Below are 23,954 nucleotides of genomic sequence, written 5' to 3'. Positions count from 1 at the left end.
AAGAAAACGTGTCTGCAAGGATTACGGTGATGGTTTTAAAAATGTACTCTAAAACTATAGAGGTTAGCTGGTGGATCCAAAAGACCAAAACAAAGGATAATTTTGTACCAAATCGACAAACTTTCCGGGGAGCAGCAAACAGAGAAGTCACTCTTTTGTGCATGAACGCAGTGGATATATAAGGTGAAAATTTCGAGTAATACTTTCAACAATGTCCAGTTGGTAATTTCAACCAATCCGAACTTTCTTCTTACAGTTTTCAATACAAGTCTTTTGATGGTGATGTTTTGAAATATTCTAATACGGTATGAATTCATTGAAGTCGACCAAGTTAATTTAGAGAGACCCACTTGGGCTAGTTGTTTATCCTTGAATTAATACGCCAGCCGCATCGTGATGCTTGGCTTTTGAGGAGCTACGAATGGTCTTATCGCCAATGGTTTCTTGAGTTGTTTCTTTCAAACTCCTTGTAGGATCCGGGAGGCCTAGTACTTTGCAGACCGATTGGAGCTATCAGACCATACGCAATAGGTATACAGTAAGTACCAGGCAGTATGAACAGAAGGAGTATGGCAATCGATGCTGTGTTGACAACTGGTTCTATGAACATATGGGTCAGCAAACATTATGAACCACGTAGAACGTACGGTCAACAACAGCGCAGTCAACAGGAGCATAAAAGAGGCATTAAGTCAGCAAGGCTTTCCGGAAGCCATAGAAAGCACCGAATGCCGTACAACCATATAGATATTGGCAGCCAGATAATGCAAGTATTCAGTATCAGAAATAACGGGGGAAAAGATAACCACTGTGTTCGGGAGTAGTTCCAAGTCAGAATGAAATGCAAACTACCTCGAAACCGGGTGTCTGGTGAGTTAAATTAAAAGTACCTGCAGTCTTTAGCTGACAGCTAGAAAAAGTAGCGCTTGTTACAGATCAGAATTGAAATGCACGATTAGGCTGGTTTAAAGCAATATCCCAATAAACGCTATCACGTAAAATGTGACTCAGAGGTAATGCAAAAAATGGCCCCCGGGGAAGCCGACCTGACGCAGTGAATAGTGCGCCTGTCTGCATCCGAGAGGTCGGTGTTCAGTTCCCTGGCGCCCCATATTTCCGTCAAAAACAAGCACGAAATTGCAAGTGAAGACGAACAGGCGATGAAGTCTAGAACCTGAGTAGACCTAGGGGGAACGGAAAATCAGGGAGCGAACGGAAGGGAAGCCGAATGGAGCTATAATAACGTGCTACTCATAAGTAGTCAAAACAAATGAGGAAAATAGCTGTCAAAAGCAGTCGATTCGCGGGATGAATAGACACTCGTTGTGTGTGGAAAATCCATGTAGAGATCTGTACACCAATTTAGAATCCTCGGGCGTTGACCTGCCAGAAGGGAGAAACAAGGTTTCAGCCATTTATAAGCTGAAAACAAGTTCAAAACCGCAACGTGTGCTGTTGTTCTGAAGAGACGTCGATGAACCGTTTCTAAACTTGTGGGCTGCTGGGTCGTCTTTCAACCAATATCGGTCTCCAGTTAATGCTTTAGGTGAACTGTATATAGGATCTCTTATAAAATCCACTTCTTTGACATAATCTTTGATCAGCCTTCAGTCTGTGGGCATTAAGTGACATCGCTTTTAAAATCTGTCGGACAAAAGCTACTCGACATTCGGACAGAGACAAGAGGGTTGGGTACTTCACAGGGCTTCGTGATGTTAACCTAATGTCACTTTGTCAGCAATGTCAACACGTAAATCTATTGGTAACCTCAGTCAGTCTGATATCTTCAGGAAACGGATTTATATGTCCTGTACAACGCAACTCGTTATTTTCCATGCCCATATATACTCACGTGGAGGTCCACCTACAGAAGAATTCATGCGGCCTTTCGGGAGATTTGGTCTTCAAAAAACGGGCTGGGAATAGCTAGTGTTTTGATGACCCATGGTTAACATGCGCATGAATTTTCACGCATATCTTGATTCAGTCCTGATTTCCATCTGCGTACATATAATACGCGGACTGTTATTTTTCAGTCAGCAACTGAACCACCGTGCCTGCCCGATAAATCATTGTTTCTTTACGTGATGGGATCAAACCCTTCCATATATCCAGAAAACCGTACCTTCATCCCAAAGTTCTTTGACGCTGTGGTCTGTCCATAATAAAGTGGCTGTCTCATGTTGATTTGCAATCATGTACATCTACTGGAGAGAGAGAGAGAGAGCAAATAACTTCAAAAGCGTCAGACTTCTGACAGACGTAATACTATGTTGAGTTACAACCATCATTCTCTAGGTGAAGACCAAAAGTGCTTTGTGGCACCCCTACAATGCGTCCATTTGAACTTTCACATATCCCGTCATACAAGCAAATTCTTTGCAGTATCACTACCAATAGCATTGATAGCTTTGTTAATCAGGCTTCAGGACAATAATGCCAAGTCGACATCTTCGCATACTCAGAGCCTTCACTTAGTGAGATGAACTTCGGGGAGGAGGCTGATCAGGACCCAAGAATTTCCGCTTGAAAGATTTCTAGCTCTTCGCAAGCAAGTACGTAGTTGCTTGGTTACGAGTCTTAGGACCCAAATGGCTAAGGCCGTGTCTCCTTTTAGCTACCTGAAAGACCTCTGTAACTCTGGAATGGTACGCGCTCCTCGGCAGCATGTATCCCACTAGTACCTCGCGGTAATAGCAGATGTTTAGATCTTTTAGGGCTGAATCGACCTGATTTATGTGGGTTCATACTGACGGTAGGGTGAAACGTTCCGTAGCAGATGGCAGGATATCGCCTATGGTAATGCGTGAAGGGTGAAACGTTCCGTAGCAGATGGCAGGATATCGCCTACATACAGCATGTTTGGCTGGATGCCAGAGTAGAGAACCACCTACTGGGAAAATAAACCTTTCTTTTGATAGTAAATTGTCCATCTACTATCTACACACTATGCTTCCATTGCATCGCTTGACAAAGCACACTGTTTACACTATGTTTTAGGTGGAGGAGAAAGTTCACTTATCAATTCTGCATGCGGCAGGTTCTGCAAACTGTCCCATTCTGCTGACTTCGCCAACTGGATTAAATTCGGTTGAAGAGACTGCCAAGTCACGCCGAAGAGTACCTCCTGTACATGCTTTTATCAGTATAGCACCAAGCAGCTTACTTCCATCAACCACAAATGGAATGGTAAGTGAAGTTTTGTACTTTGGCAAGCAAGTGTTCCTTGTGCTTGCAGATTAAGAAGACGACTGAAAGGTGTTCTACCATATGAAGCGCATAGGCGAATTTTGGATTAAAGAAAGCATTGGTTGCTGAGTTGCGCATTATATTACTCATCCTACCTTGTCCAAAATTTAGTCTGCACAACTGAGTTATTTGTGGATTCACTGGCGAAACTGTCATTGAAAGAAAAGTGAAAGCTGTGCTACTTGTCACCAGAATAGTATTTTCAAGAGTCACATAGGAGCACCATCAAACAGCGACCTGGAGAAGTAGGCAGCTGCGGGTTCCATGATCAAGGCAGTAATGAAGTATCACTCGAGCTTTTTTAATCGGCCAGATCTCTGTTGGTTTGATAGCATCTGGTTTGTCTTTAGCAGATGACGCTATAAAAGAAGTCAAAACAAACATCCTTTGAAGGTTATCAGGAACTGTTTCCACCCATAGACCCGAAACACTATTCTCTGTTGGTTGATATAGGTAGTAAACATCCCAGACCATTCTTCATCGTAAGTGATGACATCTCTCTTGAATTTATCAGGATCGCCTGTATAGTCCATGTCTCCGAGATACAGTGGATTTGTATTACACTTGGAAAAAAAACACCACATGCTTGATTCTACTCCCCGAACTCATTTGCGTTGTGTCAGGCAGCGCATTAAGATAGAACCAACTTTGCAATGAACAAATAGGCGTCCCAAGCCGAATGAAGCATTGGTAGCACTCCTCACTGAGTTCACCACCTGAGCCTATGCGAGACAGGAGTAGTCCAGATGTCGGGATTAGGGTTCGAACCAAGGAACTTCCGGTTAGCAAGTTCGTCCCCTAAACATTCAGTTACCTCTGCCGCCTTCTGTTTAGTAAGGAGAAGAAACTTCATTGGATGAATGGCCTATAGTTGATGAAGCAGTGAAGAGTTAGGAAGAGGATTGGACATCAGCCCAGGAACCGTTCAGCTTTCCCCTCCGCAGTGTAATCCTGAGTCTCTTCAGACACTGGGTGAAGTGTTGTTTCGAATTCGACGCTTTTCGCATTCATTTTGCTTACTTTGATGTCTCCGATTTGCGTAGGTTCCAGACGTCTGGCGGCCATAATGTGCAACCTTAATTACTACTTACTCATGACTGCTCTATGTGTGCCAATTGTTCACTCAGTCGATCATCCCATCTGTCTTCGTGAATTAGGTTACGGTCTCGCTGACATGACCTTGTCTAAATTGCCACAACCAACTTTAGGTCCGAAAATCTAGGCAGGTTTATTTGGGACGTTCAAGTGAGCAATTTCGTGTCCCTTCGAAATCAGAACCTTTTCACAGATGGGAAGGGTGATGTTTTGTGTATCTTTATATCGGCTACAATAAGACCTGAAATTTGTCCGGACAGGTTGAGTCGGTGACCTTCACGGCCTACAACAACACACTCACCACTTTCACAGGACTGTTCGCTGTGTTGAGCATGGCGACTGTTTTGCAGGTACTGTGTTCAGATCAGAGTAATACTCGTGCACAATTCACCACTGTTCAACTGTACGCTACCCTTTAGGCGTTCGACAGTGTTGATTTTATGTACACACTGATTCTACGAGCTTGGGAGTGACCTACGATTGAGACTGATCGTTTGGACGATCCATCTTATTGATTGGGCGCCTGGTTTGTATCGGGGTCGAAATGACATTTGAGCTCGTGTCTGGCTCTTACCAAGTGGCCTTTGCTGCGCTGTTTTCACGGCTGATCCAACCAGCTGATCCACTTGTCTGGTCGGTCGGTTCCGTTTGAATGTCCCGATTGAGTTAGTGATCTTTTGTTCGAATGGGTGGGCAGATTATGTGCAGCTCCTAATGACGGTTGACTGGATTTGTCCCGGGATACAATGATTCACGATATGTCTTTACTTGCTTCGGGCCTCCGCAGGATCTTTGCTTTTCTAACCAGAACAATAATTTCATTCTAGATTCATTTGATGAATGCTGGAGAATAAAAACAGTGGAGCGTTGACTTTGTTTTGTGTACACTTGAGAACACCAACAACTTTCTGCTGTAAACTCAGACTACAGATGAATTTCAGTGCACAACACATGTTTATTATTATACGTTTTCTATAATTTTCCTAGCCATTCTTCCGCAAAATTGTGTGCTTAAAGATTTTAAAAAACTTTGATGAACATAACGCTTGTCGTCACCAACGATCGTCACGTCATCACACGCGGGATCTTACACTCGCCCGTATATCGGAAGATTTTAATTAATATCCCTTTGAGATTTGAGAACAGTACTTTTCCGATGATCATCGTGTTTTGCATTTCAGCAACGTTCAAGTCAATTCCTCGGCCCACTAGCAACCGGAGATATCGCAGCCATATCAAGCGACCAGGCTGGCACGAACCATCCAAAGGGGTCGGCGCGCCTAGGTGCAATCGGTCAACGCCTTGTTGCTGTCTGGGAGGCTAGCGTGGTAAGGACATCTTGACCCAGAATGCAATTTCCCCAAGCATACATTTGCATACTGAGTAATTAGGCGAAGCACTGATGCCTCATTGTTTGCTTTGTGCCAACAGGTGACGTCGTCATCACAACGTACTGGTAAATAAACATAAACCTTCACGAGGAAATGTCACAACAACGTTCTGCTACCTCTTGTCCATTGCAATCTTGAGTCTCACACGAACTAATGATGGCCAAAGCCTCAAGAATATAAAGTACCCACCTTAATTGCTCGCCGCTAAGGCTTGCCTCGACTGATACTGGAACCCAGTGATGTCGAAAGAGCATGAATTTGAGAGATGGGTACAAGCGAGTGTTTTGTAGCGGTCACTGTGTGTGTTTTGAGGGCTTTTCGATGTGCTGTACCACCAATCGACCGATCTTTTGCCGTTGATTAGAGTTTCTTCAGCCCTCATATTATGTGGGGCGGCGAGATGGCTCAGTAGTTAGAGAGCGAACTTACTGACCGAAGGTCCTTGGTTCGAATCCGACCTCTGTCTCTTGACTCTCCCTGTCTAGGCTTGAGCAGCTGGGCAGTATCCTTCCTTCCGTGGCATGGCAGCTAACTACGGAAAGGGTGTTGCAGCTGAACGATTTTTCCCGTAGTACGGCCTTTTCAGTCTGATCGGTACTTTTACGTGAGCAGTCTAATGAGTCTTGCTCTTTAAATTCGTTGTAAGTTTGTCCATACAACTGAATATACCGACAGGCTGCTTCTGCTGATCGGCTATACAAATAAACAAATCATTCAGACTTGTGATGTTTATTAGTCGGTTTGCTTTAGCTTGCTGAGTGCGCATGGCGATTTTACCCCCGACTCACAATCCAGTAGCAAATACATTCTTTTGCTATGTAGTAAAACAGCTATAGAGAGTGTGGTAGGAAATAGCCTTCGATATCTTCAGCGCCCAAAGACCAACGACATTTCGATAACTCAACATTTGTACAGGAACGCGTGGTCTGGGAGCAAAAAGCGAAAACGGAGAATATTGTGAACTTTCCAAATTGGTTAGAATAGAGGCCCGTAGAATCGTTGACCGAACGGTGATAATTCTCAGTTATTGAAACACGTAAAGTGCCAAGAAAAGTGGGTGAGTGGGTGAAAGTGTAGTTTATATGGTTTCTCTCCAGTTCAAACAGCACAAAAATTGTTCAGCTGCAACACCCTTCCGGTGCCTAGCTGCCATGATACGCGAAGGAAGGACGAGGGCTGGGATACTGTCAGGTTGCCCAAGCCTAGACAGGGGAAGTCAAGAGGCAGAGGTTGCGTTCGAACCACGGACCTTTCGGTCAGTAAATTCGCGCTCTTACCACTTGAGCCATCTTAAATAGCATAGTATTCAAATAAATACAACTGGCTTACCATACAGAGCTTATACAGAGAACTTCATATTTTCATGCTGTAGTGATTTTATTGTTTGTTAAAAGGCCCAAGATCTCCTAAACACAAAATATTGCTCGCATTTTGTCGTGTGCATAATTTTTGCACTTTTATCCATCCGGTTTTAACCAGTATACAACTTTTGTGGATTGAATTGCGTATAAACGGATGGGTTGCACCCGGGTATCCTCTAATTAACAGAAGCATGCCAAGCGGCCAAATAGCTCTGAAAAAAACAAGTACGTAGTTCACTTCCCACCGTCCGTTTCTCGGTAGCTCCTCGCAGACAGGAACCTCATAAAACATGAGCCCAGTAGTTGCTCAAAAAGGGTTTGAATTCCTCACGAAAAAGTATGGATCGGTAAGTCCCGCACAAGAAGTTGTTGCTTCAAAACACAACCATTTCAAATCATCTTGGGTTGCTTGATGGGTCGCATTCCTTTGGAAACCGATCCAGTTCTGAAGGAGTGAACCGTCTGAACGCTTGTGGTTTGGTCTAGACAGAAATCAACCAGTAAAAACATGCATGTCCATGACTTCGTGAAATTTTCAATAGCATAGATGAACATAGTATGACATCGCCACAGTTTACATCTCACCAAGGCTTCTACGCTCATGTGCATGGAAGCTTGACATGAAGAAGGATTCAACAATTTAGTTTTCAATTTTGTTCAGCCCACCGGTTGGTTGGATGCCTCCGGTTTCGTCAGGGTCGTGTCAACCAACGCAGCACGCTACACCGGACAATATCCAAACAAGGGGAGGATAAGTCCTGGTTCGGACGCTGATCTTGTACTGTGGCCAAGCGATAGCCTTACACAGCCGGGAACAGGAAGACCCGCTATGGTACTTCTTCGTGGAATGATCATGGCCCGTGAGGGGAAGCTGGCTGATAGATCGATGAACGTTGGACCTTACATCACCATAGATGGTATCCCTCAGGATGTGACGGATCCAGAACCACTCGGAGAAGTCCTTTCATGCGAACCATTCCCAATGACCGTTTATAGTACGGTTCTCGCAACAGACCGAGTAAGTTGCCTCTCAAATGGGAAAATACAACCAAAGTGGTTCGGTCTAAATGTGTTATTCCTTTCGAATTAGACAGTATTACATATGCCAATATTGGTGTCGTTTCAGAGGCAAGCTTTTACTGCATAGTTCGGAATGTCTTTCGGAACGAGTATATTTACTCTGCTAAACGCTGTTCGCTAACAAAGTTACGGTATTTGCAGTTAACACATTTTTATCTTTTAACTTTGGGTGAATGAGAAACTATTCCCAGTACTTATGATTTGGATGGGAGTTATACTACTTTTGATTGGCCACTTCAGTCGAGTACCCGTAAATTTCTTTACACAGTATGGTACATGTCCGATTTTTTTCGCCTTAAGTAACTGGCCCAAAGTAGTCTCTTCTCGAATTTCGTAGGCGAATGTTCAATGGCAAACCACGAGTTATCTCCAACTCACTCCACTTGTAGTTAGAAAATTTAGATAATGTGAGGCACGAGGCCCACACACTATATGCATGTATCACTTTACCTAGAAGGAAGACGAAAAAGAACTGCGTCGGGAGATGAAACCGACAACATTAGGACCTGTCTACTCAAACTTTTTCGGTTTCAGGAGGCATCCCTGGATAATGATGCTTGACAGAGATTACTTGCATACCAGAAATTTCCACCATTCTGCTGCATCTTAGCGGTTGTAAAACGGTTTCCTAGTTCCTGAAGCGAAAGGTTTGTACGTTTTCAAGATATCGTAACCTATTTAGAGGGACTGTTGCTTTCAGTCGGTTGGAAACTGCCTGGTTAGAGTCACCGTTTCAGAGAAGCCTGGAAAGTAGTCCTTGAAGCCCTGTAAGGACTCCACCAATGGTCTTCCAAAATTTTCCGAAACGAGAACAATTACTTATCATCATAAATCACTGCCTCACCTGTCGAGGAGCTGTTTATCTGCTAATCACCTTACCCTTACATGCCAGTTACGGAGACGATACCAAGCTTCAATGGATAATGATACGTGGTCAATGGGTGCATTGCAAAACGAGGTCAATACACCTGTTAAATCGACTCTATCCACTGAGCCAAGCGGAACAAAGTCATCCACGCAACCAACTCCAAGTCCGACATTGGTCACAAACTTGCAGCAGACTCCAGAGAACTTGAGCGGTGTACGAATGGTACATGGCCATCGAGATTTGCACGCCTCCGGATTCTCCCTCAGTGGTAAGTAATCATAATCTTTGGAAATTACCATGAGGACCGTAAACACAGCTTACCAGACTGGATACAAGACCACCTTTCAGAGGATGGTCGCAACACTGCCCTCCACTTAGACTTCGAAACTGTATCTTCAAGCCTACCCATTGGTTCCGTAAACGTGTCATCAGTTAGTGAGACCTATCTACATTCCTAACAGATGCTAGGTCACTAGAGGCCACAGACAAGCCAATTTTGAGTTTCGCTCACACAAGAACTGAGAAAGCTTGTGGCAAGTAGTGGCAACGCGTTTTACTGTCAACTCAGCATAATAGGTGACTCATGCGTTCGTTGAACCTCCTTGAAGACCACTTCACGAAGCTGTGAGTGACGAACCGATAGTGTCACTAAACTGCAACTTGGTAACCTGTCTAACATCTGCGTCTAGTTTTGCCTATCAAATTGAACCTGGGCATAGAACAGATAAAATCACAAGTGGCTTGCTGGTGAACCTTTTGTAAAGCCATATGAGAGCCTTCCAATGAAGTTTGAACTCGATGGAATAAGATCAGAGGACAACAGAGGGAACTGTTTTAGAATCTTCAGCATGCTCAACTGCTACTAGATCACATGGTTTGAAACCAAATCCGCAATAATTGAACAGTGTTAGAGGATAGAAAGTGGCAGAGCCATGCGCTTCGCGCTAACTTGTCAGTAACCGGAAATTTCCATAGTCACTAAAAAGGGTTTAGACTGATCGGACAATTCGGAAGCATAGAAAATGTGTTACTTTCAAAGTAATCCAAGGTCTACATTGAGCTATTTCAGAATAGAAAAAAAATCTCGAACCGATTGACTGCAGCGGTCTCAGCTACTACAAGAACACGTGAGTTCCGATGAACTTTGAGGTCGAACCGAATGAGTGGTAGGACCGAAAATGGTTGCCAGTTGCTACGGAGGTGTCCGACAAAATTACTGGCTAGTAACTTTTCCTCGATGATCGGTGTGTCACCGACACACAGTATATGATGCACCCTCTCTAGCTTAACCACAACGACGCCAGCAACCGGATTTCTAGTCCAAACGATAAAATTAGCGTACAATTCTGCGAAGATCCGGATCCCAAGTCTGAATCTTCGATTAAGGGAGGAAAGCCGGTCGGGGTCAAATCCCACAGTGCGTATCAGTTCACACACAACTACGGTCACGCAAAGAGAACCGATACGTGTCTCAATTACGAAAGGAGGAAGTCACCTTCCATCTGGGTCTAAAACTCACAACAAACTGAAAACCCGAGACTCCTACCAGGTCGTAAGCCACCGCAGTCAGCGAACGGCAGACATCTTTTGATTACATGCTAACGAATTGGTTGGATCCCTGTGTTCACTGTTCTGTTCCGTCGTCAGAACTCATGCATCATTATATTCACTGATACCATCGCGATCAATCGATTCAAAGTAGCTTACTGTAACTCTTAGACTACATAGTACCCAACACGTTTGCTGTTGCCGGTCAGTCTAAACCTTTTTTGTTGGGACTATAGAAATTCCGTTTTCCCTTCACTGACAATCACTTGCTAACGAGCCAATAAACGTTTCTGTCCACCAGTCTCCGTCATCCGAATTTCAGTTAAGCGAATAATATAATTGTAACACACTTCTGGTATGAGTAGTGCATCAAGGTTACTGAAACCTCATCGACAACCTTATGAGTAGTGTATTACGTCTATACAGTGTATTGCGATATCTTGGACATCGTACGAACTGAAGATGAGCCAACTTCGTGCAGCACTCAATTGTTTAATAACACCATAAACGAGAGATTCAGCTGGGTCCAGGGTGCGTCTTCCATCAAAACCAAATTGGCATGCAAATGAGTGTATTCCGGTAAAGAATATGACCGTCTCGAACAACTTGTACTAGCCAGTGATCAACTCGGTCTGCATAGCGGTTGCCAATGGGACCCCATCTGAGCACCGCTGCAAGGTTAATAGTACATAAAGTTCGGCGTGCTAGGATGTGTTATTGGCCAACCATCATGAGAACAAGTGCATGGTTGAAGGTCACGCTGGAAGCCATGTGGTTTGGTTACTAAGGTTTGCTGCGGTTCATACGATCGCGATCAAGGTGAACCACTCGTAGCACCTTAGGATGTATAGATATAGCACACACCCTGTGGGCTGATATTAGGATATAAGTGGCAAAATCAAAACCAACAATTTAGCACAAGGTGGACTTCGGAAGACCTCTGTTGTTAATGCAGAGTAATTTACTACAGAAATGTAAAACAGTCCCTTAGAAGGTCAGACAAGGTCCCATTTAAGGGCTATTCTTTCCTCTTTCACCGGCTGTCCGGGAACATAATAGTGTACGCATTATAATTTAAGAAAACAATAAAAAAACATAGTAAGCTCAGAAAGTGTTATAATAGACCGCCCTATACTCACCACACACAAAGACCACCGCCTTGTGAAGGCTGCTTATTGTCGCGTTCATCACCCCTAGGCATCAGTACTGTTGTAAGAAGTAGGGTTATTCCCCCATAGAGATCGTCACCCTGCTAACGCCACTCAAGCTTTCGTCGACTTACTTATAAGTCCCTATTTTGGCCTCGAACCAAAGTCCAATAAGTTGTCAGTTTTAACTGGACCACTTATCTGTGACAAGCACTGATCATGGTAGGTAATACCTGAATAGATTTCGAACAGGATACACCAGTTTTAACTGAACCACTTGCCTGTGACGAACACTGATCATGGTAGACAATACCTGAATAGATTTCGAACAGGATACGGCAAAGTGGAGAGGAGTGCTTAGGAGCACCAAAATCACCCTGAATTTCCCCAAATTGCCTGGAAAAAGAGGTTACACACAATATATTCTTCGACTCCACAGGAGAGCCTCATTGTTCAGTCCGCCCTAACGTGCTGAGAAGCGAATGGGCGAGAAATGCATCGGTTTGGTAGATTTGTCTGTTCTACGGAAAACAGTGAAGTAAGAACAACAAGCACACCCAAATGTGACAGAATTCCCGCATCACCCATATGCACCTTTTCTGAGGACTGTTGTTTGTCGACATTTTATTATCCATGGAAAACAATACACTCGAAGTGATAAGGTCCAATGATTATCCTAGTTTGGCCAGTGCAGCAGTTATGCGCTACTTTTTGGTATTCGAATACCCCAGTAACAAGCATGTATGTTTTGCCAGTGGGTCGAACAGTAAATGTTCGAACACCGCGATCAAACCATCGGACAGATGCATTCTGTTTATCCCATTAAATTCTTACTCTGAATCTGATAAAGTCGATTTCCGATTTTCTGGTGACAAGCTACTTCGCCAGCTACACTACTTGTTGTTTGAAATTCAGGCGAGGAGGTATTTTGTTAGGGAGCAAGTGTCAGGTAACCAAATACACTAAAAGGTCTCTTGAGCTGTCGCCGCAGAGAAAAACCTACGTCTTTATTAGAGAGTTTGCTCGCGGAGGGTTTCCATTAAGAGATGAGGGTAGCTTGCCAAATATAACAAATCACACAAGACGGAGGGGCAGCTGTCATTGTTGAACCTTATTGAAAACATCTGTAGTAAACGATTTTTGAAGTTTTGGGGATATTTATTGAGACAAAAATGTATTCACCTACATTTTAGGAGCTCAAGTGGATGATAACCAGCCGCATCGATCAGGTATCCGGACGAGTCAACCCCCAGGAGGGCAGTCACGAAATCCACTATGGTGAAGGCTCACAGGCTACTCGGTGTTGTCCCCGAAAGTTCCCACGCACCACTACGCATATTATAACTCCAGTTGTGAAGTTCGCATAAATATATAATTATTACGCCTACTTAATAACAAAAAAATCGCATTCTATCAAAAAGTCTTGCAAACATTTAGAAAAATAGTGGCGACGGTCATACGTACGAAGCTCTTCTCGACCTGAGATTAAATGCATCGAAAGCTGTCAGCGAAATGGCTGTGCAAATGCATAGGGAAACCAGGAAGATGTGAAAACGGTCACGTTCACCAGAAAACAGACGTATGAAGGTAAAAAAAACGTGCTGAATGGGCAAAATGCGCGACACCACCGTGTCAGTGAGCAAAACCGGGAGTTGCGGAATGGACTAGAATGGACCAGAAACATAGTTGAGTGTCGTGGAAATGGGTCATAGGCCACCGGTAGATGAATTGTTACGATGAACCAAAGCCAACCCGGTCATAGCGGAATTGATGCCGAGACTGGTGTTTACGACGTGACTGTCAGAGTCTTCTGTGTCTGTGGCACCACCCACGTCATCGTCATCGGCCAGTGCACTTTGATCGCTGAAATCAGTGAGCACTGACCAGTTGCTTGGTGTGTTGTTTTTCAACCTTTGTTGCTCGGCATTCCGAGAAGACAGAATGACAACTCGTGGTTGCTTAGACGGGGAGCATAAGATGTTTTCATCCGGACTTGTCAATCGTACTGGACTCTCCTCTAGCGGNCAGAATGACACTCGTGGTTGCTTAGACGGGGAGCATAAGATGTTTTCATCCGGACTTGTCAATCGTACTGGACTCTCCTCTAGCGGCTCAGGAAATTGTTTCAAGTCGTTGTCTGGTCTCCCACTGAAATTTAGGGACGCCTTACTCGCCAGACGTTGCTCCGAGATGGGCATGAGTACATGAGATGACAGCGAGGGTTCCATCGAATAGCGACCAGAACGACATGGACTAGGGCGATGAGTTTGTTGTAAACCATGCGAATACCTCAGTTGGTGTTGGTCCAATAGCTTTGTCAAACGGCGATGATACTGTTGACTCTGTAGAGGCGCTGAAAATTCCGGTTGGACACGATCAGTGTACGACATTACCGAGGAAGTACTTTGTACATTTGAGGCGACTGATCCAGATGAACCGATTGTGAAAGTGCGATTTGACCTGTTACCCAACTGCATCGTCTGTGGACCGATTGCGGTTTTGGAAGAACGCTAGAAATAGAGGACGCGGTAAGGAAACATTGAACAACGTGACTTATGGGAATCTAGGGAAAACATCTGTCTTGGACGCAATCGGGAAATCAAGAAACTCTGAATCATCAAACAACTGATCAATATTGGAAGCTTGACCTCTGGGATGAAATAATGTTACTGAGTCCAACATTCTCTAACTACCGGTCTGATTCGTTCTAGAAGGCTGTTGATCCATTTAACTGGGACACGGTAAGCGAAAGTGAACATGTCAAGGGTGGACTGGAGGGAGAGAGAGAAGCCGGGGCTGTACATTATTGTGAGACCACACATACAGGAGCAATGTTTACACAGATGGACGGGATTCATTCAGAAGTATTAAAATCTTCCATAATTTGCAGTGTTTTGGTGCTACTTCATCTGCTGTCTTTGCCCTTTTCAAATTTCACTTTCCGATAACTAGGTTCGTCAGGCAGGATAGTATCTATGCCACTATTAGTCAGATCGCCCAAAGGAACAAGCAAAACGAACCAACAGAGTCGTTTGCAAAGGCTCGTCACGCAAACATTTCCGGTTAGCAATCTGATGTCCCCCATGTTACTGCTGGATCGATTTAAATCGGGTCCGTGGAGGTGGCATTCAGGAAAACAGGTGTCAGTCAGGTACCAAAGAAGGCTTACACAGTGCTACGCACTCGAAAAGACAACTTCACGGACCAAATCAACAAAAAAGTGACTGTCACAATGATCGATTGGACTAAATAGGATTGTGCGCGTTGAAAAGCCGTGCATCCGACTCATTCGACTGAAAACATCAACCATTCCTTTCCTGACTGAACGCACTGCTCATAAGGTTTGCGACAACTCTTCAACAGTAAAAAAAGCATAAACGAGAAATTCAGTTGATTCTCCCGTAGAAAGAAAGAAAGAAAGCGTTCAGCTGTAGCACCCTTCCGGTGCCTAGCTGCCATGCCCCCCGAAGGAAGCACGAGGGCTGGGATACTGCCAGGTTGCCCAAGCCTAGACAGGGGAAGCGAGTGGCGGAGGTCGGATTCGAACCACGGACCTTCCGGTCAGTAAATTCGCGCTCTAACCACTTGGGCCATCTCGCCCGTAGACACCAGCTTAAGTGAGTGTAGTCCATCACCTGCACACAGTTTAGTAATCAAGCAGGACATAAGGTTGATGGAAACTCGGGAACTACGAGCCCCAGTGAGGACCACAATGTTCTCGCCTATCTTTCCACTAAGTACGGAAAATGTTAAAGTGCAAGCACGATCAATAAACTGCAAGTAATGTTGCGAATGCCGCATGAAAAAATAAGCCGGTTGTTAGAAAATAGGAGTGTGGTGAACAAGGCTGTTCTACCTGACCTCACCTAGATCTGTACAATTGTCTACATAACCGCTTGATTGTCACTTTGAACAGAACAACCAAACAGATATAAACATAAAAGTGAGCAATTGTGAAGAAATTTTCAGTAAGCTGGTGATAATCGCTTGGCGCCGATTACCGAAACATAATGTTCTGACTATCCGGACTGTTGAACAACACTATGTGGCTTTTGGCCCGAAGACCTTCAACAGATTTTCAAACCTTGTGTACCGACTGGAAGAAAACTGTGACATACTGAAATTATACGAGAAGTGGAAAAAACAGTTAGAGCACAGGTTTCTGCACAACGGGCACAATGAATTGGTTCACATAATGTGTCTCTGTGTGGCCCAGAAAGTATCTGTTCAAAACGTTTCTAGGTAGAACTGTGATTTCAGATAGTTGTCGCACTCAGGAAACTACCAACGGAGGCCGAGCAAAGGCGACCGCTTCCGGGAGAGAGTTTACTATAGAAAAATAGGCTTCGATGAATTAACTGAAAATGGTCCCCGATGGGGATAAACGTGCGGCAAAAAGATGCTTGGGTGAATTAGAATAGCAAAGTGAAAACTGTATTCGAAGGCGATAAACACATTCCGAGTTCGGATAAGATGAATGCAAAAGAACTCACAGCACCCACGCCTGTAACAGTGCGTCGTCTGGCTGTTTTGCGCTGTCTGCCTCCTCGATTATTAGTGCTATCGAGTGTAGAACTTGTCTGAGTACGAACAACAGATCCGGTAAACGTAACGTTTTGTTCAGAATGGGTAGCCACTGCCAAACTAGAAACTCTGGTTGATGCTGCCTGGATCACCTGGTGGAGCGCAAAATCACCTTTGGCCGTAGGGTGAGTAACAGCGGAACTCAAGGAAACAGTTGGTTGAGTATGGCGACGCGTGGCACGTGTCTGTTGCCTGGTTACGGGGCGCTGCGGGGGAGTTTTTGGAGGTGGTGGTGTCTCCGAAGTTGAGCACGAAGGTGACGGCGTTTGAGAATCCTCAATGGCATGTTTGACGACCGACATCATCAAATTTTGTTGGTGTTGATCAACCTCGCTAACGGGGGTGGGCTGTTCTGATTGCAAAACTGCTGGCATGCACGAAGACGCGGGTTGATTGCAGGTTATTGTAAATGGTACCAATGTGCTATCACCATGAGCGGTAGTTATCATTCGAGAGTCCAGTCCATTTTGAGCGACCGAAGTACATACAACTGGTCGATGTGTGCTTTTCATGTTGCCGAGCGGAATGGAATTCGGGGCGGATGTACCGGCAACTGTCCGAACTGCAGACGGTTGTACCGAATGCGAAGGCATAGCAGAATGTCGATGCGGACGCAACAATAAATTCGACCCAGTCGCACATCCATCGACCAGAGAAGACAGGCCAACCACACTACGACTATGGAACGGTAGGCCCGGAAACGTGTTGGGGCGAGGATGGAAGTATGGCATTGACAAGGCTTCACATGCTGGGATGCGCTTCTTTGGATTGAACTGGATCATCCTCTGAATTAGACGGATACAGTGGATAAAGGGTCAGAATAACGCGTTGGCATGCACAGCGAGGAAAAATAAAGGAGAGGACTGATGTGTAATAAGAATACAATAGACGGATGATCGTGGCCCACTAAAGCGTCCGCGAAAACACCGTTGTTAGACTGTACTTCCAGTGCAACGAACTGGACCCACAAAAGCTCGACAAAGCATCACCTGATGAAGTGCTGCTAAAAGATTTCGTGCCGAACATGCCAACACATAAACATCAAGGTAACCACATGCGGGTCACTACATGCGCTGCTAACGTAGTAAGCGAAAACACCTCTAAGGAACGCTATACAGACAGACAGGGTATTTGACCCCTCCTAAGGAGGATCCATACTCAAGTGAAGGGAAATAAAATGGGAGGCGTGTGGTGAATTTTATGGAAGGATAAGACGGAGTGAGACCACGAAATGGATCAAAAACTGCACCATGCAAAAAAAACATCAATTTGGACAACATAACGAAGTAAACCAGATAGGTTTACGATAAAGCACAATGTTGTTAATAAAGTCATAGATACTGGAGATCCGGTGTCCGAAATCCGCAACCAATATGTTGCTACGAAACCAGGTAACCGCCAGGTAAGTACCTCCTGTTGTTGTTGATGGCGAGATCTGTCTCAACAAGCCATGCCTACGGAGGACTACCAACTGGAACAGGAGAAATGAGCAGCACAAGTAAGGACATGTTTGTCAGTGCGTCGTCACCTGTAGAACGAGGTCAGCACTTGCTCCATAAGCCGCTTGCGTAGTATCCACTTTTGAAAAGCGTCAGAATATGCAAATCGCCAATTATACGTGACCTTATCCTACTGAGCTAGTAAGTGCAATTCAGAACGGAGATTTTCCATTGCGCATAACCATACAGCCCCTCGGTCAGTCTGTGCATGAAGATCCTGAAACTCCTAAATGAAATTATCGCCAACTCGACTGTCTGTTGTCATTTACAAAACAAATACCTACGGTTTCGAGCACACGCTAGCCAATATCGAAGTTTTTAGTGCACTCCTTGTCTCTGTCATCATGAGGAAATGTTGATATGTTAGATTGTATGTTGATCGGTTTGGCGAACTGTGCGACTTGCTTACACACGTCTCTTCATAAATCAAGGCGGTAGTCGGGAACGAGCACATCGACGGGTATTCTTTGTCTATTTTTGCCTACTCCTATGGAACACATCGGTGATACGAAAGACAATGGCTGCGTGAAGTTGCGGGAAATATACTGGCTTCACTAAGCAGTGTAAGACCGAACTTTCAAAAACGGTCTCCGCTTCGAACACTTTATACTGAATAATCGCCATTCTCTGTACAGCTCCTCACCCGTGGAAAGAGTAAGACGAGCGAAAACGATTCGTTTTATGATGTAAGGTATTTTGTCCTGACAGACGTTTCACCCATTTCTCTCAACCATTCAAATTCGGCTGTCTGTCTGGGTTTGGGCAGAGAAAACCAATTCGAATGACATATGGACTGTTGTTACAACGAGCACAGAGCCAACTGTGCAAGGTCGTTCGCAGGAGAGCTGGTTCAACAGCTGGTACTCAGTACGATGATTCCTAAGCAGGGACTCAATCGGAGAGAAACCATACCCTTGAAAAGTTCACAACAACCTTTCCATTAGGTAGAATTTACGGAATCTCCCTCCTCCAGAATGCCCGGTAATCCTTTTTCTTCGTGGTGAAACATGAGATCGACTGAGAGATTTGTAGTGGGTAATTACTTTGGGCGGCCAAATATAACAACTATTTGATCTATTCTGATCGGTGACATCACCTGTTGTTCGACGAATTCAAACTATTGAGCTGGAGAACACGGTGACAAATTCTAACGAAAGATAAGTCACTACAAATGTGTTGAAATATATGTGAATCGGGTGTCTATTGCTTGTTGACCTGTCATTCAAGCCTGATTATGGCAAATTCCCAAGACTAGTTCAGAATGTTTAAAAATGCTTGCGATCGGGTTTTAAATCAACTAAAGAACAAGTCAAACTTGCTGAATCCCAAACAGATCAAGTACTCGCAGAAAATGCAACAATCCGAAAATCCAGTATTAGTCTGAAATTTGGGAGTACACAACAGCGCAGAATCGACGGAATAGGTACACCACGTACTATATATAATATTACAATTAACTTTACTCAGCCATTTCAGTTCCAACCACAGGCATGCAGGACACAAACGGAAACAACAGAATGCTTTAATATGAAACTCACGGAGCATAATGATATCTAATCAGCTGGCATAGTACAATGAAATGTAAGCGATACGAGTGGAAGACCAGAAAGCAACGAAAACAGGTGAAACATGTGGCAATTTTCAAAGAAAAAGAGAACTCCCGCAGAAATCAAAAAGCGATTCGAGTTGTTATAGTGCTCGGCCTCATCTGTTGACCATGACACGATTGGGCTTTGCCTGGTATAAAATGACTACTATTCAAGCGTAGGTCAATCGAATCATCACGCCATCCGGTAAGAGATGGTGGTCCACAGCCTCGCTGACTAGGACCTTTTTGTATATATATCCCCCCCAAAGACTACACCCAAAATGTTTGTCGAAATAAAATTTCCTTTCTTGAGACAGCTCATGAAAGTGTTTTGGGGGAGCTATCCAAGAGCCCTCTTTCGAAAAACACTCATTGGAGATATACTCCATCAGCATCATCACCATGATCGACAGCATAACATCAGTAATCAACACCGATGCTTTAGTGCTGTACAACAATAATTTTTTTGAAAGCCTTGTTGTGAAGAAAAGAATAAAAGCGGACGGTAAAGGGACTTAGTGCTAAACCACCAAAACCATTGCAAGGTGAATACAACTCATTCAGCTAGGTGGGTAGAAAGTGATAACAAGAACGCCACTGACACCGGCTGGCAGCCATATTTTGCAGCGTCTCCAACCATGCAAAGGGCAGCTCACGCGGACCCGATCCTGAAAGACGAGTAGCACCCAGCCGTTTCGTAATCAACCTCATTTCCACCTAGTTTTAAATCAACTAAAGAACAAGTCAAACTTGCTGAATCCCAAACAGATCAAGTACTCGCAGAAAATGCAACAATCCGAAAATCCAGTATTAGTCTGAAATTTGGGAGTACACAACAGCGCAGAATCGACGGAATAGGTACACCACGTACTATATATAATATTACAATTAACTTTACTCAGCCATTTCAGTTCCAACCACAGGCATGCAGGACACAAACGGAAACAACAGAATGCTTTAATATGAAACTCACGGAGCATAATGATATCTAATCAGCTGGCATAGTACAATGAAATGTAAGCGATACGAGTGGAAGACCAGAAAGCAACGAAAACAGGTGAAACATGTGGCAATTTTCAAAGAAAAAGAGAACTCCCGCAGAAATCAAAAAGCGATTCGAGTTGTTATAGTGCTCGGCCTCATCTGTTGACCATGACACGATTGGGCTTTGCCTGGTATAAAATGACTACTATTCAAGCGTAGGTCAATCGAATCATCACGCCATCCGGTAAGAGATGGTGGTCCACAGCCTCGCTGACTAGGACCTTTTTGTATATATATCCCCCCCAAAGACTACACCCAAAATGTTTGTCGAAATAAAATTTCCTTTCTTGAGACAGCTCATGAAAGTGTTTTGGGGGAGCTATCCAAGAGCCCTCTTTCGAAAAACACTCATTGGAGATATACTCCATCATCATCATCACCATGATCGACAGCATAACATCAGTAATCAACACCGATGCTTTAGTGCTGTACAACAATAATTTTTTTGAAAGCCTTGTTGTGAAGAAAAGAATAAAAGCGGACGGTAAAGGGACTTAGTGCTAAACCACCAAAACCATTGCAAGGTGAATACAACTCATTCAGCTAGGTGGGTAGAAAGTGATAACAAGAACGCCACTGACACCGGCTGGCAGCCATATTTTGCAGCGTCTCCAACCATGCAAAGGGCAGCTCACGCGGACCCGATCCTGAAAGACGAGTAGCACCCAGCCGTTTCGTAATCAACCTCATTTCCACCTAACAGGTCAAAAATTGGCCACCACTCTGCTTGCGCTACTCTGAATTCAGCAGAGAAAAAGTACACTTTCTGGTAAATAATGATTTGGCATGCGCAGTACATGGTCTAACCAACGCACCTTCTGGTGCTGGACACATTCTTCGATTGAAGTCTCCGCTGCACATGTGAACACTCGTTCTCTAATTGACTCGTTGAGGTGCGCCAGTATCAGCTCGCACGAACTATGATTCTGAGACAACGGAAGAACTTCATAGATCTCAGTTCCGCCGCTCGCGTAGACCAAGTCGCACAGCCATACAACAGGACTGTATTTTGATACAAAGTCCTTTGAGATTCAGGGACATCCCACGTTATCCGGACAGGTGACTCGAGTTAGAAAATATGACCCGAGCCTTATAGATTCGTGCATTGACCTTATCTGCCAGAGTACAGTCAGAACTAATAGATATTCCAAGATACGTAGGACGATTCAGAACTTCGAATAGATTACATATTCAGTAACCGAATGTCCAAAAGCATGACTTTCAACTTTGTGGGTGAAAAAACGGGTGCCAAATGACGCGATAACTTTCGTCAGATCATCCAAAAACCCAGCACCTTCTCCTCTTCGAAAACGAAAATGATGTTGTTAACACATTCCAAACCAACAATATTTTCCTCACCGGGGTTTGGAAGACCTTCTAGCGTCAGTATCTCATTCAGCACGAAAGCGAATTGGAATGAACAGAGTGGGGATCTTTGTCAGGTAGCACGTTATGTACGGGAACTTTCGGAAAGCTTTCCGTATGCTACCACATACCGGGAAGCCTGAGAACACAAGGAACTCATTATAGACACAAACTTCCGGGATATCCTTTAATGAGCGATCGTGGTAAGGAGAACACATCGGTCAACTGTGCCTTGAAAGTCCAAGATTACTAAAATCATGGATCGATTATAAGTACGGCGCCGTTCTAGGACGGAGTGTGAAACGCAATCCTTACTAGGCCGAAATCCCACTTGCTGCTCCCGAGTCACTGCTACCCCAGAAGGCGATGAAGGACAAATGACACCAACAGCCTCGTTATGAGACCGAAGATGGCTCCAGGTTCACCTTCTAGGGTTCCATTGTAGTTCCAGTGGTCGAGGGGTCCCTAACTCTTTCGACGCAGATGTCATGGTTCTTCCTGGAACTGACGCCACCCAAAATGTAGAGAATATTAAGTAATCTAAATACTTTTATCTAGGTGTCGACGTCCTGATTGAGGTGGTTGTATGGGGTAGTTGTATCAGTCCCATCCGTCATACCAAAGACGATATTTCCATCCGGGTCCGGAAAGTCAGACCATCTTTTGTCGAACTGCAATCTTCGTAGCGTAGGTGTAACATTCACTTATCCATCAAGAGTCGAGTTTACAATGCTGTGATGCACTCCATGTTTTTATATCACTCAGAAAACTGGTCACTGTGAACTGAGGTTAGAATCTTCCAGTGTTCGACCCTCAGTCTCTTTGAAGCATTGCCCGAGTCTAGTGGGAACATCAGATCAGTAATGCTGAAAAATGTCGAATGGTGTTCGAAGGATATAACTCGCCCCCGACAGATGAGCTGATTCAGGGGTCAAGTTCGCTTAGTCGCGTGCTTCGCACGTCACCCGATCGAATTTCTCTGGAAGCCCTTTTGCAAAGACCACGAGAATGGTAGGAACGAAGCGGAAGATGTTAAGCGACGACTTAACAGCGAATGAAGGCCATTACCGAAAACCCAGCTATGCTGGTTAGAGCCATGCCCTTGAGTGGGGACAACGAAACGGGACACCAACGATTAGACATGTTGACATGGCTCCGTTGCATACATGCATCCAAGCTGCAGACTTCAACACATAGTTGCCTATCCCGATCGTCCCAGAGGGGTCCACTGTCGTTACCAGATTCATGCGTTACTGACATCAGGTGCTACCTCCATTGCGTAGCTACCCAGTCCTTTTTCCCAGACCATCGATGTACGAAACTGACAACTACTGCAAGACAGTTTGATGACGATGCTGTTACTTATGACTTTTTGTCCCGACCTAAAGCTGCCACCTTGACACGATGCTGTTATGACTTTTTGTCCCGACCTAAAGCTGCCACCTTGACGTGGTGGTCGGGCTCGAGTGCTGCAATGATCCCGCGGAAAACAAACACTTGAACTTCGTTCCACAAGGTGCAACCATGCCAGGAAGGCCAAAGGGGAGCAGCCAGACCAAGAGCAGCGAGACCCCGTAATACGAGTAATCGTGATACGAGGCGGTCTGGGGGTAAAGTCGTACTGTCCTCTGCGACAGGAGTGTGAAGGCAGTAAGGTGTTTCCCCCAGGCGATCAGCATGTCCATATTTATGGAAGCAGCGATGCCGCCTTCCCCCAAGAAAGGACGGGTTAAAAAAGGTCGGCCCCAAAAACCGCACACTCCGATCGCCCAACGGTTGACCGTGACCGCCGGCGCATTATCCAATACGGTCGAAATACTTTAAAACCAAAGAGCCCGGTGCTGCTCAAAAGGCACCTGCTGTGCGCAGCCGCATCAGGAATGAGACACTAATGTCTTATTCCGTGCGCCCTCGGGTTAGGCCAATCCCCTGAAGCCGAGCAGGTCAGACTGTTGAGTCGTCGGCTCCGGGCAGGGTCCCCAAGGAAAACCCTACATTGTGGGTCAGACTTTTGAGCCAAAGGTTCAAGGTGGGGTACCTCAACCAAACCCCCTTCCTCGGCCTGGGCAACCGGGAAGTATCAGTTGCCCGCGCAGTTCAGCGTCCACCGATGTCCCTCCCCAACCCCTTCCCA

The 23,954-nt window shown here is 44.8% G+C and overlaps 2 protein-coding genes across 2 annotated transcripts in view; one reads left to right on the top strand and one right to left on the bottom strand.

Moving 5' to 3' along the window:
* T265_00536 (hypothetical protein) overlaps positions 1–14,642 on the top strand; it is a gene marked incomplete at both ends in the record, with an annotated part of 50,149 nt that extends 35,507 nt beyond the window's left edge. Inside the window, 5 exons of the mRNA XM_009164340.1 lie at positions 3,001–3,189; positions 5,526–5,672; positions 7,758–8,114; positions 9,069–9,312; positions 12,934–14,642. Coding sequence (XP_009162604.1) covers positions 3,001–3,189; positions 5,526–5,672; positions 7,758–8,114; positions 9,069–9,312; positions 12,934–13,022 — 1,026 coding nt within the window. The remainder of the gene's footprint in view (positions 1–3,000; positions 3,190–5,525; positions 5,673–7,757; positions 8,115–9,068; positions 9,313–12,933) is intronic.
* The window catches only part of T265_00535 (hypothetical protein), a gene marked incomplete at both ends in the record, with an annotated part of 16,401 nt that continues 5,407 nt past the window's right edge, over positions 12,961–23,954 (bottom strand). The window contains 2 exons of the mRNA XM_009164339.1: positions 12,961–14,250; positions 16,234–17,109. Of these exons, the coding sequence (XP_009162603.1) occupies positions 13,447–14,250; positions 16,234–17,109 (1,680 nt within the window). The remainder of the gene's footprint in view (positions 14,251–16,233; positions 17,110–23,954) is intronic.

Source organism: Opisthorchis viverrini, assembly GCF_000715545.1.
Source record: "Opisthorchis viverrini unplaced genomic scaffold opera_v5_5, whole genome shotgun sequence".
In the NCBI taxonomy this organism is placed as follows: Eukaryota; Metazoa; Platyhelminthes; class Trematoda; order Opisthorchiida; family Opisthorchiidae; genus Opisthorchis; species Opisthorchis viverrini.
Note: the sequence above shows the minus strand (reverse complement) of the source record. Positions and strands in the feature narration are given on the sequence as shown.